The sequence below is a fragment of the Bos mutus genome, chromosome 16 (genome assembly GCF_027580195.1).
Source record: "Bos mutus isolate GX-2022 chromosome 16, NWIPB_WYAK_1.1, whole genome shotgun sequence".
NCBI lineage: Eukaryota > Metazoa > Chordata > Mammalia > Artiodactyla > Bovidae > Bos > Bos mutus.
In genome coordinates, this window is record NC_091632.1 from 70684520 (window position 1) to 70705340 (window position 20821).

General features: G+C 34.5%; 1 protein-coding gene across 2 annotated transcripts in view; it reads right to left on the reverse strand.

Annotated features, from left to right (window-relative positions):
• Positions 1-20821, reverse strand: part of BRINP3 (BMP/retinoic acid inducible neural specific 3) — a 485075-nt gene that overhangs the window by 167045 nt on the left and 297209 nt on the right. For both annotated transcript variants that reach the window (XM_070384505.1, XM_070384504.1), the window contains exon 5: positions 4857-4962. In XM_070384505.1, the coding sequence (XP_070240606.1) occupies positions 4857-4962 (106 nt within the window). The remainder of the gene's footprint in view (positions 1-4856; positions 4963-20821) is intronic.

Sequence of the window (20821 nt, forward strand, 5' to 3'; positions counted from 1 at the left end):
AGAACAGAAAAGAGTAGAAAGGACACAGTTCTGTCGCTCAGTCATGTCTGACTCTTTGCAATCCCGTGGACTGCAGCACATCAGGTCTCCCTGTCCATCAACTCCCGGAGTCCACTCAAACTCAGATCCATTGAGTCAGTGATGCCATCCAACCATCTCATCCTCTGCCATTCCCTTCTCCTCCTGTCTTCAATCTTTCCCAGCATCACGGTCTTTTCAAAACAAGAGTCAGTCCTTTGCTTCAGGTGGCCAAAGTATTGGAGTTTCAGCTTCAGCATCAGTCCTCCCAACGAATATTCAAGACTGATTTCCTTTAGGATGGACTGGTTGTATCTCCTTGCAGTCCAAGGTACTTTCAAGAGTCTTCCCCAACACCACAGTTCAAAAGCATCAATTCTTCAGCGCTCAGATTTCTTTATAGTCCAACTCTCACATCCACACATGACTACTGGAAAAACCATAGCTTTGACTAGACAGACCTTTGTTGGCAAAGTATTATCTCCACTTTTTAATATGCTGTCTAGGTTGGATATAACTTTTCTTCCAAAAGAAAAGACACATAGGTCATAACTAAATTATCTAAAAACACAGTTAATTGGAACTTCATGATGAGAGTAGAGAAAGAAAGAAGCAATATTTGGCAAATAAAAATTTAAGAAATTTAATAAATTCCTGGGAGATGAATAAAGTTCTAATTTGCATCACACAAACATAAAGTCTAGTAAGATAGACAATTGTGAAAATGATCAGCTGACCAGAGATCCTCAGTGCTGTATAGCTCATGTCTCAATGGGCATGAGTTTGAGCAAGCTCTGGGAGATGGTGAAGGTCAGGGAATCCCAGCATGCTGCAGTCCATGGGGTCACAAAGAGACAGACACACCTGAGTGACTGAACAAAAAATAGCTCATGTCCTACCTAAAGGAATATGAAGAGGGTGAAAAACTAAGGACTCCCTTGAATGTGATGAAGTTGACATCTAAAATTTTTATCATACATTAAATAGATCAAAAGTAGGTAATCTCTTATATTATAAATATCTTAAAATAAAAATATTACATCATATATCTGTATGTACTGATGGAACCTAATCCCAGCAATCTGGCATCAATATTCTCCTTTAAAAAGAATAAATGAGCAATGTGTATGTGTGTGTGTGTGTGTGTGTGTGTGCTCTCCTTGAAGTCACCATTTCATTTCACTGTCCTACAAGTTTTTGTACTAATATATTACATTTTATTACTAAACATCTTTTTTTAATCACAGTCATATCTCTACTATAAAAATCAATGATTGAAAATATATATATGTTTTTCTGAAACTTATAAATAATACAAAATTTTGTAGCATGAATTACATAAAATAGTTTTCTAATAATGAAAATAATTTTAAAAATCACTATGATTTGAATTATCATGATTACTGATAATATGCAATTAAATAGTTATATGTATTACAAGGATTGACAACTTTTAAAGACATATGTTATCTGTTCCTTGAAAATGCATGATTTAATGAATTGATAGAGCTTTGTTAATTACTGTGGGATTTTTCTAGAAATATAAATTAATATGAATTATTTCAAAGTAAATTATTTGCCTTCTTTTAATTTTTATATATGTAAGCTCTAAGAACCCTAAAAAAGGAAATGACAACCCACTCCAGTATTCTTGCCTGGAGAATCCCATGGACAGAGAAGACTGGTGGGCTATATCATGGGGTTGCAAGAATCGGACATGACTTAGTGACTTCACCACCAAGCTCTAAGAAAATATGTTCCAACATATCAATAGATAAAAAATAGGAAACAGGATAGTTTTGTAAGCAATATAATCAGACTTTTATTATAAGCAAAAAATAATTGCATAGTGCTCCATCGTTTATTATCTATTTGATAACACAGTCGTGCCAATTTTGCTGAAATAAAGCATTAGGAACCAACTGATGTGGAAAAGTATTTGTTACCTAATCACATGGATCATTCATTTTCTGGGAACTTTACCAAAAAATTACTACCAAAATTTAATAACTTTGAATTACTTCTGTTACCCTTTCATGCAAATGTACCTTGTTTGATATGTTAAATTCTTAAGTGGGTTGAAAAATTGGAATATCATTCATTTCAATATGTATTTGCTAATACTTCCTATGAATTACATTTTGTCATATGTATTCAATGTATTTTCATCAATATTTCAGAGTAGTAGATATGGATCTTTCAATTAAAAAAAAAAAGTGTCTGCTCTGAAACCTGATTGACAAAGCCAGACAGAAAGGAGACAAATCCAGCTTACTCACTGCCAGCCAACATTTGATTTCATTTGTTTTCAGTCAAAATCAATGTGCTAATGTGTAATGCATCTCTCTGACATCTCATTTATGAATGTCAATTCTAATATAGATAGTTAAGTCATGGAATTCATTTTGAATTTTTTGCCTAATGCTGTACCTCAGTAATTCTTATCGTTGCTTTCTTTGCTCCGGTAAAATTCTACTTCAAGAACAATTCTTTTTCTTCTATAAGACCAGAGCTTCAGAAGTAGAAGGTCAATAATAGAGCTGAACTCAATATCTCCAAATGGACCAAACACTGATTCTAGTGCTTCACCTCATTCTTACAAGCAAAACACAAGGTCTCTCTCTCACACACACACACATATTATCCATACCTATGCACATCTATCCATAAAACCAGCTAACGATGAAAGACACAAAGACCTATGGTAGTACTTTAATAAAAGATTCTTCTGAAACATCAGTTTTTGCAGTTGCTACATATAGTGACCCAGGGTTTTATAAATACTTTTCAAAGAGATGTACCATGGTAATATTCTGGAATTGGTGAGAGTTTTGCATTCCTTTTTTTTCTTTTTAGTGGCAAAGGGCTACTATTTTTTGCTATATACTATTTTTATATATATATATATATGTATATATGTAATATATATTAAAGGTGAGATTGAATAGGTGAATCAACATGAAACTTGTAAGTACAGATTAAATTTAAGAAAGAAAGAGTACATGGGATATTGAGGGCCTTGATATTGATTTTCACAGTATTATCTTTGCACGGGACTTTGTGCACTGTGGTACAAATATAGTTGTAACTAGTCCTAGCAAGTAGTAAAAGGTGAAAGAGATTCAGGTTTCTGTTTTACATAAATTGAAGGGAATAGAAAAAATAGTTACACAAAAGGGGCATGTCTCTTCATTTATTCCTTGTGCTGATTTTTTCCAAGGCTGATTTGTTTTGTATTTTGTGTTTAAATATTATATTTAAATATATTATTTAAATTTTATTTAAAAATTTAAATAAATTAAATATTATTTAAATATTATATTTAAAAAAAGAAGTTTTGTGTTTAATATTATATTCTTAATACCGAACACAGTAAATCAATAGTGTTAATTCACAAAGATAAAAATCAAAAGTGTTAATAAATAAATTGTATCAATTGAAATAAATGTATTTGATATAAAAATTCCTTGTCTTTTTCTAGTAAAATTAATACTCTGATGGAAAGTCAATACATTTTAAAAAGGGGTGAATAGTAAAGAATTATAGGTAATAGTGAGAGACTGTGCTTCCATTTAAGTTAGAGAAAATATTTCAATAACTTTAAAGCTAAAATTGACAATAATAACTTGGATAGCATTTAGAGTTTAAAAATTTAAGCACTTTCTCTGTGAGTTTGTACATTCAAATTGAATGAAATCTATTTATTACTTAAGTTAAATTTAAATAACCTGATGCCTTTAAATTTTTAGATGGAAAAATTGAGAGAAAATCTCATAAATTTCTGAAATGTTAAACATTTTTATGTAAAACTGAATAATGCAAATATAGCTCTAAATTAAGCAATTAAAGAAGGTAGACTAGAGAAGAACAACTCAAAATTACCCCTTTGATCAGTGAATTAAATGTAGATTATGTGTCATCAAAAAGGCATTTTTGAACTTATTCAGCTAGTACATGTTTAAACATGTGGATATATAACGTTTCCCTGTCTGTATGAAAGAGTGATATACACATGCGTAAACATTTAGGGGATAAAATAAAATTACAGTTTTAAAAAGTTCTCTATTGAATTATTTCACAAAGTACAGTAATAGAAAGAAGATGATAAATTATTACCATTATCATGAATCTATCTTTATAAAAGAAATAATGCGAGTATAAATATTTTGTTAATATACTCTTAAGTATATATCTATTTGTCAGAATAGAAAGGCAGCCTTAACTATCATATTAAGTTATGTTTAAAATGTCAAAGTTTCACATTACAGTATACTTAAATATGGTTACAATTCTTATCAGAATCTATGAGGAAAAAGGGCTTCCCCTGTGGCTCAGCTGGTAAAGAATCCTCCTGCAAGGTGGGGGACTTTTGTTTGATCCCTGGGTTGGGAAGATGCCCTGGAGAAGGGAAAGGCTACCCACTCCTATATTCGGGCCTAGAGAATTCCATGGACTGCACAGTCCATGGGGTTGCAAAGAGTCCAACACGACTGAGCAACTTCCACTTTCACTTTCATGAGGAAAAAGTTAAAGCTCAAGGAAAGCTAAGGAAAACTGCTACTTATTGAGACAATGATTACTGGAACAAAATATTATCAAGATGCATTTTCAATTCTTATCAATTATTTAATTTAAAAAGTAAAGTGAATTTTGACATTCTCTTCATCTGGTCTAGAATGTTTATATCAGTTAAAGATTAGGAGCCTTTTATAAGAATTTTAAAAGCCTAGTACTGAACACACAGCTTATTAAAAAAAAAAAGAAGAAGAAGAAAGAAATCACAACTGGATAACTGTCATTCAGGCTTATAGAGAATTAATGAAATTTCAGCTACATACCTTGCAACTGAATCTTATTCTCAGGACTCTGAACCAGAACAGAACTGACAGAATCTAGGTTGTCATAGTTACTGCAGCCAAGAGGACCCGTCCGTGTTTCTGTTACCTGAAGAACAAAACATCAGCTTTATTATATGTACCAGACCTTACCGTGTTCTTTCCATTCAATCTATTAATAGTTGTCACTCACACATCCATTGGACAGTAAACATCACTAAAAGGTCTAGGATCTGATACGCATCAACAATACACCTAAGCAGAAAGAAGACGAATGATGCCTTTATCTTCAATTCCATTTCCTTCCCTTTGGCCACACATCAATCTTCAGAGAAAATAATGGAAGCCCTCCTTAGTCAACAACATCACTCACACAAGGTTACCGAATTTGCCAAGACTGAATCTACCAAGATATGACAGAGCACCTGCTCCTTTAGGTAGAAAGCAAGTTTTGACTCATTTGAGACTAGTTTCTTGTTTGCTCATCTGTCATCAATAAGTCAAAACCATCTTCCAGGCTACTGTCTAAAGACTGATTTTATTATTTCATTTTTCTACTTAAAAATCTACGATTTCCTACTCTTTTATGCTGGTATCAATATTTAAACTCTTCTGCTTGGCCTCCATCTGCCCCTCTTTTCCCAGCAGGCAGGCAATCTTGCCATCCAGTTGGACTTTGTTAATTCTCTGCTTTTGCTTATACAACATCCTTCACCTTATCCCACCTTTCTCCTTTTAGATAAATTGATTTTTTTTAACCTTCAAGATTGACCTTGTGTTTAAACACCTACACAAAGTAGTCCCTAATGATTCCCACTTGTATTACTTCATATTTGTATAAAGTTATGGTTTGCAGAGTCCAGCCTTAGCACTTAATTATGGAATCACATAGAGTGATTTTCCCCCCCATGGGTATTGTGGGATGAACAGTATCAGATGAGATGTTTAAGTGATTATACCAGACTAGAAATTTATCCTGAGGATATTTTTTAAAAAATACAAACATATTTTAAAGTAGAGGAGTATTATAATCATTTTGGGGTTTTAAAAAGATACTCTCAACAACCAGAAAGGTTTGCAAAACATTGTTGATCTCATTTCATTTCACAGTCCACAGCCACACAATGGCTTCCCACCTCGCTCAGAGTGAAAGCCAGAGCTCTTTGCTATAACTAAAAAAATGCTCTATTTTCAAGCTCCCCAATACCTCTCTAACTTCTCTCTCTCCTTCTCTTCGTCATTTACTCCATCCCAAGCACAACGGCTTCTTTGCTGTCCCCAGAACACGCTAGGCTCTTCTCCTATCTCATGATTTTTGACTTGCTGTTCCTGTATCTGAAATTCTCTTCCTCAAAATATTTGTGAGCTTATTCCTTCACTTTCTTCATATCTACTCAAATGTATCTCTTTCCAGATCACTTGGACTAACCAGTGTTAAATGAACATACCTTCCCACATTTCCTTCTTCCAACTATTATTTCCTCTGCTCCTTACCTTGTTCTATCTTTTCCACAGTAGTTTTTAGCTTATAACATGCCATATAATTTACTCATTTATCATGATTATTGTCAATACCTCTCATTAGAATGCAAGCCTCCACCAAGCACAAGGGATATTGCTTATTTGTTTACTGAAGTATTTGCAGAACAAATCATGCTCTTGTGTAAACCCACAGGTATTAATACTAGAAAAAAACAAGAGGACAGTGTGAGGGGAAAGTCAAACCTAGGAAGACATTAATGCCATTATTAAGATAATGAAGGCCTGAGTGGGACAGTGGCAATATGATTTATCTGAAGAAGATGGGTTTTGAAAAACTAGAACTAATAAGATTATGAAACATTGAGAATGAAATTTCTAGACTAAGTGATAACATTAAAATATAAGGCAAAGAAACTCCATTGTGAAGAGCATGTAAGGAAGCCTGATTTTGACCATTTTGACTCTGACTTGAACAACACTGTTAGAAGAAATGACAACGTAGTATATTTCTTGGAAGCTATGTCAAACATGGAATCACTATTTTGGGAGTCAAAAACACATAGGTGATAAAGACAGGGCAGCATGGACATGCCACCTCAGGTGCATGGAGAGAATGCATAATTGTATTATGACAGTTCTATCACATTTTCTAAACACCAAGTCCTTTAGAATAGCCCAGATTGGCTATGAGCACACAGCAACCACGGGGGATGTGGTTTACTCTTTCTCTAACACCACATACACTTGTGTTCTCCTCTACTGCTGCTCTCCAGTGGTGACATTGAATATTCCTTATTTTCTTTAGGAGAATAATTTCTGATGTTGATGTGTCATATACAGCCATGTACATATGCATGTGTGTATAAATAATATTAAATATAAATGAATCATAACATAGAATAACAGAATTTTCTGTCTCTGGGATTTCCCAGGCAAGAATACTGGAGTAGGTTATCATTTCCTTCTCCAGGGGATCTTCCCAATCAAGGGATCGAACTCATCTCCTGCACTGGCAGGCTAATTCTTTATCACTGAGCCACCTGGGAAGACCATTTAGAATTTGAGATAATATAAATCTTCATCTTGTTCTATCGGGTAGTTTATTCCCCCCAACACACACACACAAAAACATACATACCACATTAATACAAACTCTAATATTGCCATTTTAAGGAAACTTTCTAAATAAATATTCTCATTGACATATGAGATCTTAGAAATTGGTATGCAATCCTAGACAGCTAATTGTTGAAAGAGGATAAAAAGGATTATTTTATCTCATTGCAGACAATTCCTAATTCAATTACTATGAATTGAGAATAAATACAGGGGATTTAAATAACAGTCTCACAATTTTTCAGAATATTTGAATATCTCTGTGTGTGTGTTCAGTTGCTCAGTCATGTCCAACTCTTTGTGACCCCATGGATGGTAGCCTGCCAGGCTTATCTGTCCATGGGATTTCCCAGGTACTAACCTCTATTTCTAGCAATCATTTTATTCCTGCACCTCTAGAGTATACAATAATAAAAATATTGCATATTCTTATTTATAATTTTATTTTATACTTTATCATTCATAACCAATTTCACTAATCATTGTTTGACTTAATATAAAGTTCAAAAACTCTAGCATGTTCAAGGTTTCAAATCTATTTTTCCAATTGTACTATTTTTTAAGAACCCTAGATGTCAGTCTAACAAATGTGTCTATAATATTTTATATTTCCAATGCTAATGAAAGGAATACAAATGAAAAGAGAGTAATAAAAACTAACTTAATGTATAAACATTTGTATAAAGATGCTAACTTTCTAAAAATGAATTCTGTAGTTGTGCCACAAATGATTTCAACTCTGTTTATCAGCGGGCAGATGAGCATCTGACTTAGAGGTCTCCATATGTAATGTAACAAAGGAAGCTAAATTCAATAGCTAAACATAAAAATGATGAAGACTAACAATAACCCAGTACTGATAGCCTTCAGTGTTTTTAGAAATGACATGCAGAGTAAAAAACATGTTTTTCTTTTAATCAATTATCTCTTGGTGAGAGGATGCTGAAACAAAGGAAAATAGATTTTAGGACACAAAAATGATATCCTTTCTGAGGTGTTACATTGATTTGTGGTTTTATCTGAATATCATGAGGAAAATTAAGGGGCTGGGAAGCTGAAGAGGGGTATTTTGTGTACAAGAACGGAAACTATGACTTGCCCAGCTGTAAAATCAAAACTTTTCAAAATGTACTGATATTTAGCAAAAATCTGTCTTCACACTGTAACGAATGTGCTCTTCTCTAATTGACAACTGGCGTAAACTGTTCTTAAATACATTGTTAAAATTCAGAGAGGATATTAAAAGTATTAAGTAAAAATATGACCATGTTTTCATTTCAACTTTTCCTATACTGTTTCTGTTTCGTTTCATTAAACTACCATCCATCATTTTCACAATCAGAGAAGTTTACAGAGAATAAAAGAAAATAAATAACCTTCTTATTAAAAGGGATGACTTGGAATTAAATAAATAATAATATAAATTCAACTTTATTTAGGTTAAAATAAAATGGCATCAGTAATTCATTTGGAAATAAGCAGGCTTTGTTATTTTTGATCATTTTCTGGGTCTTACATATCCGAAAGGTAATATCAGCACCATGTCACAAAAATGAATTGAATTTATAAAATTAATTCAATAAGAATCAGATTTGCTTGAATCTCAAGCAAAAAAACAAGAACAGAAAAAAGTTAAAACAAGGGAAAAAAAAGTGGAACAAAAAAGAGTAATCAAACAAAAAACACATCACATTCTTAAAGGAAAACAGTATTATTAGAGAGTCTGTTGTTTTATTAATAAAATTATCACATTATATCTTTAAAATATTTCTGATCATCATTAGAACTCCACCACTTACTGGATCCAAGTTTCAAGTTTCTGTCCAGTGAAATAGTTAAAATTTTCTTACAGTCTGAAGAGTTTGTGAAGAAACATGAGATAACAAATGCTATGTGCTTATCATGGGCCTGAAGGAGAGTAATGATTGCACAGCAAGTGTAAGGTGTGTGTAAGGTGTGTGAAAGTGTTTACTATTGAAAGGCAGAGGCACAATAATAGCCCTGGGGTAAACTTTTTGGAATCATTCACAGCCTACTTCTAAGACTGTAAAATTGTAATATTTTTTTCTGACATCAGTGCTGCATATTAACATTTTTCTTTGAAAAGAGAAAAAGAGTGTCTATATTTTATATAATCCTAAATCAAGTTTTAGTCATGTCTGACTCTTTGCAACCCCATGGTATGTTGCCCACAAGGCTCCTCTGGCTATGGAATTCTCCAGGCGAGAATCCTGGACCGGGTGGCCATTCCCTTCTCCAGGGGATCAACCGCACCCTTAAATGAGGCTATGCACAAATTTTACAAATCACATCAATGTGAAAATCAAGCACAATATATTAAGAATAATCCTTAAGACTAAACCTGAGACAATGATATAGAAAAAAAAAAATAGGCAGTTTGATTGCACAGAAAAGGATAGAACAGCAACTACACTGAAAATAGAAAAAGTTGACTTAACTCGGATATAGAAGACAACTAATGAGTCTCAGGTAAGTATGCTTGTATGAGAAAAACTTTATCCACATTGAATGGAAAAAAGTGATAGAAAATGCATATGCACTTTGTAAAATTATACATACACATATACAATAAATAGCTCTGTGAAACTGCTATTACTCCACACTTTCTTCAAATGGAAAAAAAAAAATTAGTTCATCATTTTGACTGAACTAATTATTTATCAGCAACTCAATAAAATGTATAATTGTATGAATAGTATATCTCTTATTGCAAATCTGTAAATGCACATTTTTTTAAAGTTTTAATATTCCCGGAAATTTTATCTAAACTTAAGAGGGGGAAATATTTTTACCTCTTAAACTCAAAAAAAAAAAAGACAAGAATGTGTCTATTTTCTATTACAATGACTTGTCATTTCTAGACTATTTATTGATCATTTGATAAGAACATGGAATAGCAGGATTCTTGTTTGTTCCAACCTGTTATTTTTAATAGCAAAATTAATACGTGTTTATGTTGGAAATTCAAGCAGTGAAATAAATTGAAAAACTGAGAGAAACAATTGCTTTCCCTGATTACATGTTTGCTTTCAACTTTTTACCAGACTTGAAAATGGTTGTGATTAGGAGTAATTCCTATTCGGGGCCACTGTTTATTCATAGCATCAAATTTTCATGTGTTTTATTGTTTACAACCATTTTTTCTTTAAAAATATTATATTCAATTGGTTCCAAAGTTAGAGTATATCGAAAGTTTTTGAACAATTTCATATTGCCATTCATCATATATATGGAACAATAGATAAGTATAATGTAACTCATTTACAAAGAGTTATGCTCAAACAGAAAACCTAATATTCCTTCTGCATTCAGTTGTCTCCTCTACAATCTTACATCTTAGCCATATAATACAAAAGAAGTGTTAACATTTAAGAGAGGATCCTGCTAACCTATATTACAGTGAATAAAAACATCTACATGGGGGTTGGTGTGGGAGGACCAATGAAATTGATTATTGGTATCTATATCCAGATGAACTACACTACCAGATACTGCCTACAATTTTTAAGGTGTACTGCATTTTTTCACATTTCCCTCAGAGACACTCTACTGTATAATGCAAGTCAAATGCCCCTTCTTCCATAAATAATCCTTCTAATCTTTAATCACCTCACACACTTTACAGTGGTATTGATGAGCCTATTTGCATGGCAAGAATAAAGATACAGAGAGAGAACAGACTTGTGGACACCACAGTGGAAAGAGAGGGTGGGGCTAATTGAGAGAGGAGCACGGAAAACACACATGACCGTATGTAAAACAGCTAGCTAGTGGGAAGTTGCTGTGTAGCACAGGAAGCACAACACGGTGTTCTGTGACAACCTAGAGGGATGGGAGGGGGTTCAAGAGGCAGGGGGCCTATGTATACTTATGGCTGATCCATGTTGTACAGCAGAAACCAACACAACATTGCAAAGCAATTATTCCCTAATGAAAAATAAACTTCAAAACTAAAAATTTTTAAAAATAGAAGAAAAATTTTGTTGAGAATAAGACTAAAATAGAGGACATCAACCATATTTGTCTAATATTGCATTTTTATGTCTTAACAAGTTTTCTCATTTAATATAAAAACTAATATTTTTTCAAATATATATACACATTTTTGTATAGATTTTTATATCAAAACTTATTCATTTTACTATCTCTTTATCAAAAATGTTACTGACATTAACATTAAGGATTATTTGTTGGAATACATAACTGTATTCCAACAAATGACTCAATATGCAGAATAAATGAAGAAATCCATATGATCTCTGGTTTCCAGTTCTGCATATAAGGAGCTTGGAAGTTGCCATTCCCTCCTCATAACAAGTAAAACAGATGGAAAAATCCATGAGTCTTCTTACATCCATAATAAGGAAACAAACTGCTGCTCCAAGATTGGAAAGACAGACAGGGAATACAGGGAGTCACAGTACAAAGCAGAAATTCATGTTGAAACAATCATAGGAATCAGTGCTAAGGTAAGAACACCTGAATTTCCACTGACAAATTGTTGACAGCAAATGTGTGGAAGGGCTTCCCTGGTGGCTGCTCAGACAGAAAAGAATCTGCCTGCAGTGGGGAGGCCTGGGTTTGATCCCTGGGTTGGGAAGATATCCTGGAGAAGAGAATGGCTACCAACTCCAGTATTCTTGCTTGGAAAATCCCATGGACACAGGAGCCTGATGTGCTACAATCTATGGGATCACAAAAAGAGTCAGCTACAACTTAGTGACAAACACACGTGTGTGTGTGGAAAGTTTGGGAATTAAAGATAACAGAGAGATCCCGTCATAAGAAGACTTTCCACCATTTTTTTGAGATTTATTTCAAGGAACTCAACCAGCTTCCTACAGTAAATATTTAAGAATAATATCCTCTTGCTTTCCACAGTGGGATAGAAAAGAAACCATTTTGAAATACTCTAGAACACTCTGCTCTCCTCTGCCTCAGAGAAAGCTAGATAATCAGAGGTTAACTTTCTATAGGATTATCTCAGCCTGAGTGACCTAGGGGAAGGGAAATACCTGATTCTAGCCCTTTCTCAGAGAAGGCAATGGCATCCCACTCCAGTACTCTTGCCTGGAGAATCCCATGGATGGAGGAGCCTGGTAGGCTACAGTCCAAAGGGTTGCAAAGAGTCGGACACAACCAAGCGACTTCACTTTCACTTTTCACTTTCATGCAATTGGAGGAGGAAATGGCAACCCACTCCAGTGTTCTTGCCTGGAGAATCCCAGGGACAGAGGAGTCTGGTGGGCTGCCGTCTATGGGGTCACACAGAGTTGGACAAGACTGAAGTGACTTAGCAGCAGCAGCAGCAGCAGCAGCCCTTTCTAGCCATCTTGTCCAATTCCAGGTGTGAGGGAGGAAAAATCTGAGACACTTTATGAATTTTGCAGTCCAAAGGCATAAACTCTATAAAAAATGACCAAACGAAGGATAATAGAACATTTCCCTTTCTCCACACCTCATCATCACATTACTCAAGACCTGTTTCTAGCAGTTCCTTTTACCCATCAATCACATTCACCTACCAAGAAAAAGTTACAAGGAATACAAAAGGCACAAGACACAATCTGATGAGACAGAGCAAGCACCAGAACAAGACATGGCAAGGATGCTGGAATTAATCAGATCAAAAATTTTAAATTACTATAATTAATACAGTAAGAGCTCTAATGGATAAATTAATATATAAAAACCAATACACAAGTTAAGTAGAGAGAAGAAAATCCAAGAAAGAACGGAAAAAAAAATGTTATAGGAAAAAAAAAAAAACCACAATGGAAAAGAAAAATGCCTCTGATGGGTTCATTAGTCAACAGATCTGAGGGAAGAATCTCTGAGCTAAAGGATTTATCAATAGAAACCTCAAAAATCAAAAGTAAAGACAACAGAGACTAAGTTTGTTTTTTTTTTTTTTTAAGGAATAGAATATCCAATGAATGAAGAACAAACACAAAATGTGTGACATAAACAAGAGAATTCCAGAGAGAAAAGAGAACAAGGAATAGGAAAAAAACAAAACAAAACAAAAATGACCTAGAATTTCCTCAAATTAATGTCTAAGATCAAACCAAAGATCCAGGAAACTCAGAAAACACCAAATAGAAAAAAAAAAAGTCTAAAAGCTAAACTAAGCATATCATTTATAAATTACAAAAAATCAAAATTAAAGAATAAATCCTGAAAGAAGCCAGAGGAATAAAATATGTTACCTACAGAAGAAATAACATAAGAATTACATCTGGCTTCTCAGAAACAAATGAGACACTGAAATATTTATACTGTTGAGCAAAAAAACCTATCAACCTAGAAATTTATGCCCTGCAAAGTTATCCTTCAAAAATAAAGAAGAAATATATATTCACAGACAAAAACTGAAAAAATTTGTTGTCAGTAGACTGGTCTTGCAAGAAATGTTACAAGAAGCTCCTTATAAAGGAAAATGTTTAAAATATTATAGCTCAGAAACTCAGATCTATATAAAGAAGAACATCAAAGAAGGAATAAATGAAGACAAAATGAAAACTTTTGTTTTTCTTATTCTTACTTGGCTGAACTGATAACAGTTTGTTCAAAATAATAATACCAAAATATACATATTATGTGTGTGTGTGTGTGTGTGTGTGTGTGTATATATAAAGTGTGTATGCTTATAGATAGATAGACAAAGTTAGGTTCAGTTCAGTTCAGTTCAGTCTCTCAGTCGTGTCCAACTCTTTGCGACCCAGGAATTACAGCACGCCAGGTTTCCCTGTCCATCACCAACTCCCGGAGTTACTCAAACTCATGTCCATTGAGTCAGTGATCAATGGACATCCAGCCATCTCATGCTCTGTCGTCCCCTTCTTTTCCTGCCCCAATCCCTCCCAGCATCAGGGTCTTTTCCAATGAGTCAACTCTTCGCATGAGGTGGCCAAAGTACTGGAGTTTCAGCTTTAGCATCAGTCCTTCCAATGAACGCCTAGGGCTGATCTCCTTTAGAATGGACGCGTTGGATCTCCTTGCAGTCCAAGGGACTCTCAAGAATCTTCTTCAACACCACAGTTCAAAAGCATCAATTCTTCGATGCTCAGCTTTCTTCACAGTCCAACTCTCACATCCATACATGACCACTGGAAAAGCCATAGCCTTGACTAGATGGACCTTTGTGGGCAAAGTAATGTCTCTGCTTTTTAATATGCTATCTAGTTGGTCATAACTTTCCTTCCAAGGAGTAAGCGTCTTTTAATTTCATGGCTGCAGTCACCATCTGTAGTGATTTTGGAGCCCCCCAAAATAAAGTCTGACACCATTTCCACTGTTTCCCCATCTATTTCCCATGAAGTGATGGGACCAGATGCCATGATCTTAGTTTTCTGAATGTTGAGCTTTAAGCCAACTTTTTCACTCTCCTCTTTCACTTTCATCAAGAGGCTCCTTAGTTCCTCTTCACTTTCTGCCATAAGGGTGGTGTCATCTGCATATCTGAGGTTATTGATATTTCTCCCAGCAATCTTCATTCCAGCTTGTGCTTCTTTCAGCCCAGCGTTTCTCATGATGTACTCTGTATATAAGTTAAATAAGCAGGGTGACAATATCCAGCCTTGATTTATTCCTTTTCCTATTTGGAACCAGTTCTAACTGTTGCTTCCTGACCTGCATACAGTTTTCTCAAAAGGCAGGTCAGGTGGTCTGGTATTCCCATCTCTTTCAGAATTTTCCACAGTTTATTGTGATCCACACAGTCAAAGGCTTTGGCATAGTCAATAAAGCAGAAATAGATGTGTTTTTGGAACTCTTTTGCATTTTTGATGATCCAGCAGATGTTGGCAATTTGATCTCTGGTTCTTCTGCCTTTTCTAAAACCAGCTTGAACATCAGGAAGTTCATGGTTCACGTATTGCTGAGGCCTGGCTTGGAGAATTTTGAGCATTACTTTACTAGTGTGTGAGATGATGCTCAATTGGTAAAGTTAGGTTAATATGTACCATATTCATTATTATTTCCTGTTTGTTGACCTTATTATTTGTTTCTATTTTTGTCTTTCATTCTTTGTCTGCCTTTTTTTGGTTTTAACAAAGTATTTCACATTATTCCATTTTCTCTCCTTTCTTAGCATATGGGTTATAATTCCTTTTTTTTCTGTTTCTTTTTTTTTTACATTTTCTAGTCATCATCCTGGATCATGCAATTAGAAATTATAACTAATTCAAGTCTACTTTCAGATAACACTATAGCACTTCCTGGGTAATGTGAGTAAATTATAATAATAAAATAAGCTTAATTTGTCCTCCCATCTCTTGTATTATTCTATCATTCTTTACATTCATTTCACTTAAATGAAATAATTGTATCAATAATCATTTTTGAACATCAACACACCAATTAAAAGACAGAGATTGTCAGAATGGAGCAGAAAACAAGGCCCAACTACATACTGTCCACAAGGAGGCCACTTCAAATTAAACGTACATTAAAAAATAAATAGAGAAAATATAATAAAAAAAGTAACAGGATAATTACATAACTATCTTAATTTCAGACAGAGCAGACTTTGAAGCTAGTAGAGCTACAGGGATAAGGAAGGACATCACACAATGATAAAACCGTCATCTCTCCAAGAAGATATAATAATACTTAATATCTATGTGTTTAACAACAGTGCATTGAGCTAGGTGAGGCAAAAATTTACAGAATTGTAAAAAGAAATGGGTGAATACAATAGCTTAGTTTCAGATTTCAACACCTTTCTTTTATAGATGAACAGGTCCAAAAGGCAGAAATCTACAAATCAATAGCAAGATGGCAATGAAAGTGAAAGTGTTAGTCACGCCACTGTGTCCAAATCTTTGCCACTCCATGGACTGTAACTCTCCAGGCACTTCTGTCCATGGAATTCTCTGGGCCAGAATACTGGAGTGGTCCAAATTCCCTTCTCCAGGGGATCTTTCCAAACCAGGGATCAAATCTGAATCTCCCACATTGCAGGTGGATCCTTTACTATCTGAGCCACCAGGGAAGCCCAAGACGGCAATAGCAATACTTAAAAAAAAGAAAACTTGACAAAATAGGTGATGCTAAAATCTGATGATCATGAAACTGCAGTTTCCTTATCAGGGGATTTAAAAGAACAATGAGCATTATCCATTCTCAAATGGCTACAAATAGTATAAAGATGGAAAATGCCAAGTATTGATAATAATGTAAAAGAAGTAGAATTCTCATACATTGTACCCAGGAGTATAAATTGGTACAACCACTTCCACTTTAGAAAATTCTTTGTAACCATCTACATAAACAGATGTTGGCACATCTTAAGAGCCAGCTGCTGCTGCTGCTACTGCCAAGTTGCATTAGTCATGTATGACTCTGTGCGACCCCATAAATGGCAGCCCACCAGGCTTCTCCGTCCCTGGGATTCTGCAGGCAAGAATACTGGAGTGGGTTGCCATTTCCTTCTCCAATGCATGAAAGTGAAAATGAACATGAAGTTGCTTAGTCGTGTCCTACTCTTCACGACCCCATGGACTGTAGCCCACCAGGCTCTTCCATCCATGGGATTGTCCAGGCAAGGGTACTGGAGTGGGTTGCCATTGTCTTCTCCCTTAAGAGCCAGATGTACAGCCAAATATATAAATATATATATGAAGATGTCTGTAACCAAAAGAAACATGCAAATATGCTCACAGAAACACCATTCTTAATAATCTCTAACAGGAAAAAAAATCAATTGTTAATTAATAATTTGATGTATAAGTAAATTGAGGATTCAAATACTGTACCACAGTAAAAATAAAGTCAATGACACAGAATAACTAGAATGAATCTCACAAATATAACATCAGGTAAAATAAGTCACATATATTATACTTCCACTAAGAAGAAGCTCAATATCAGACAAAAATAATCTATGATGTAACAAATCAGAATGTTGGTTAGACTTTGTGAATAGAAGTCACAGAAGAAGGTATAAGTGGGATTTCTTGGATTCTGGTAATGTTTTATTCTTTTATGTAGATGTTGGTGGTTGAAAGACATTCCAAGCTCAACACAATCTGAACGTGATTGCGTACTTTCTGTATATATGCTTTATATCTGTAACATATTTACCAATAAATGTTGGCTAATATTATTGTCCTCATGAATTACATCAGGGCAGGGACCATGTCATCTATGTCTACATCTATGAGTGCTCAGTCACTTCAGTCATGTCTGACTCTTTGTGACCCTATGGACTGTAACCTGCCAGACTTCTCTGTCTGTGGAATTCTCCAGGTAAGAATACCAGAGTGGGTGATATCTATCTATTTATCTGTCATCTATCCATTTGTCATCTCTCCAATACTACAATACTAGCTTGTATCTTTGCAAATTTACCTTTCAAATGTACCTTTCAAATTTATTATTATTATAATGTGATTTTGCAAAAAGAAAGTACTAAAATCTGACCCTGAATGATTATTTAAAATGAGTTATTTTTAGATGATTAATATAATAGCTTAACTTAATCAAAACACATCCCTATTAATTATCTTAAAACATCATATTTTTTTATCTTCTTTCAAGGCTACAATTATAAGTATTCTATAATTACAGATTCATACATGATAAATCAGCCATCCACTAGGAACTAACTTGAAGACCAATAATTCTTATCTTTATTTTGTAGGTATTCATAATTCCAAAAAATACTAAAAAGAAATTAGCCTTTTCCTAATAATCTCATGTATAGTGAAAGTGAAAATTGCTCAATCATGTCAGACTCTGAGACCCCATGGACTATACAGTCCATGGACTTCTCCAGGGCAGAAAATGGAGTGGAGTGGATAGCCGTTCCCTTCTCCAGGGGATCTTTCCAATCCAGGGATTGAACCCAGGTCTTCCACAATGCAGGCAGATTCTTTACCAGCTGAGCCACCAGGGAAGCAGAAGAAAAAATATAATCATATAAGCAAGCTATTTAAATTTCAATTTTTCCTAATGTTAATTTTTAGGTTTACTTTGGTTAAAAAGTTCAGAAATTTTTCAGAAATATCCTATTGTTTGACATTAAAAAGATAAGTGTTTACTGAATTTCCATAACTAGTACTCAAAAGAGAATTTCTAATGAAGACAATGGTATCAAAAAAAGACCCCATGGGTCTACTTGGAAAGACTTTTAAAAGCAATGAATTTTTAAACAAAATTAAAAGCACTATTTCCCAAGAGTAGAACATTATTGGGAAAGTAAATATACTAAGAATTAGGAGATTAAAACTCTCAAGATATTTTAATATCTTACTCTTTTTCTTACCACAAAATATTCTTTATGTTTCAATATGGGAATTATATAATTACAATCATCTACTTATGCTGTCTTTTTTACTTATTTTACTATAAAATCCTTACTCATAATTAAACACTGCCTGGCACATGGTAGAAATAATAATTGTGAGCCAAATCTGTGGATATTTTACTTATTATTTAGAAATCTTTATTTAAAAATACTCTAACATTTTTGAAAACCTCTTGAAGAAAATGGAGTAGAGCCAGCATACATAAATTTTAGAGCTATCAGGAGTCCTAGAAATCACGTAGACTCACTGTGTTATTACACAAATGAGGTATCTAGAACCTAGGGAAGTTTTACTAACTCCCTATGACACAAGAAATGCAACTGCACTGGTTTTGACCCTTTTGACTTTATAATCTTGCAATCATTTCAAATATCATGTTGGCTTTCCAGTACTCTAGACTTGTTTCTGAAACTTTGCTTGCCTTAATCAATCTAATTCATTCTCTCTGACTTTCTTTCTCTCACTCAAGCAATAAAGTTATAACAAAGCACAATTTAATTGATCTGGATTGAAGTACAAGTCAATTAGAATAATGTAATATCTTGGGTCATTCTCATGAACAATAAATATTGCTATGAATGTACTGGTTAATATAATTTTGATGGAAAGCCAAGTGAGTTAGCTATTATTATAAGTATTAATTCATTAATGCCTTGAAATATAACCCTCCATATATTCTTAAATTACTCTACCCCAGGCTTTTAAAAAGTAAAATACAAGTGTTGATTACTTTCTGTGTGAGTGTGTTAAGTTGCTTCAGTCATGTCAGACTCTTTGGCACCCTGTGTTCTGTATCTTTCCAGGCTCCTCTGTCCATGGGATTCTCCAGGCAAGAATACTGGAGTGAGTTGCCATGCCCTCCTCCATCACTGCCCACAAAGGTCCGTATAGTCTAAACTATAGTTTTTCCAGTAGTCATGTATATCCATACATGAGATATGAGAGGCAGAGCATAAAGAAATCTGAGTGCCAAAGAATTGATGCTTTTGAACTGTGATGCTGGAGAAGACACTTGAGAGTCTCTTGGACAGCAAGGAGATCAAACCAGTTAATCCTAAAGGAAATCAATCCTGAATATTCATTGGAGGGACTAATACTGGAGCTGAAACTCTAATACTTTGACCACCTGATGCAAAGAACTGACTCATCAGAAAAGATCCTGATGCTAGAAAAGATTGAAGGCAGAAGAAGTGGGGAACAGAGGATGAGATGGTTGGATGGCATCACCAGCTCAATGGACATGAGTTTGAGAAAATTCCGAGAGATGGTGAAGGACGGGGAAGCCTGGCATGCTGCAGTCCAAGGGGTCACAAAGGGTTGGACACAACTTAGCAACTGAACAACAAAGAATGAGAAACAACAGAGAAAAAGCATGTGAAATAAAGTATTAAGTATCAAGAATCCACCTGATAATGCAGGAGGCCCAAGAGACATGGGTTCAATCCCAGCATTGGGAAGATACCCAGAGTAGAGAATGACAACCCACTCCAGTATTCTTGCCTGGAAAGCTCCATGAATAGAGGAGCCTGGTGGGCTATAGTCCATGGGTTGCAAAAAGTCAGACACATCTGAGCACAAATACAAGCACAAATATTTAATACAAAAGACATGGCACACATTTAATTTAGAAATAAAATAGAGTATATATTCTTGGAGAGTAACTGCTTCAGTGTGGTTCCCGTTTGTACTTGCTATTATGAGTCTAGGCATGGCTACAATGATTGACCTTTTTTCATACCCTACAAATTATCCTCTTTCAAAATAATATACATGTATATGACCCACAAACACCCACATGGAAACCTGTTGAGAAAGACTATGCTTTCCCCTTGAGCACACATTAAAATACAGAATTGCACACGAAGCTAGAAAAGAGTTTTCTCAGGTTTCTAAAGTTTCTATTTAGCGTGATATGGAATATGGTAAACTGGACACAATTTATTTGGAACAAGTGGAAGCAACATCAGGACACCCTTATGCTTAAACCATGGTTACCATGGAATTTAAATGTCTGGCACTTGATTGGTCTTGGGCAGG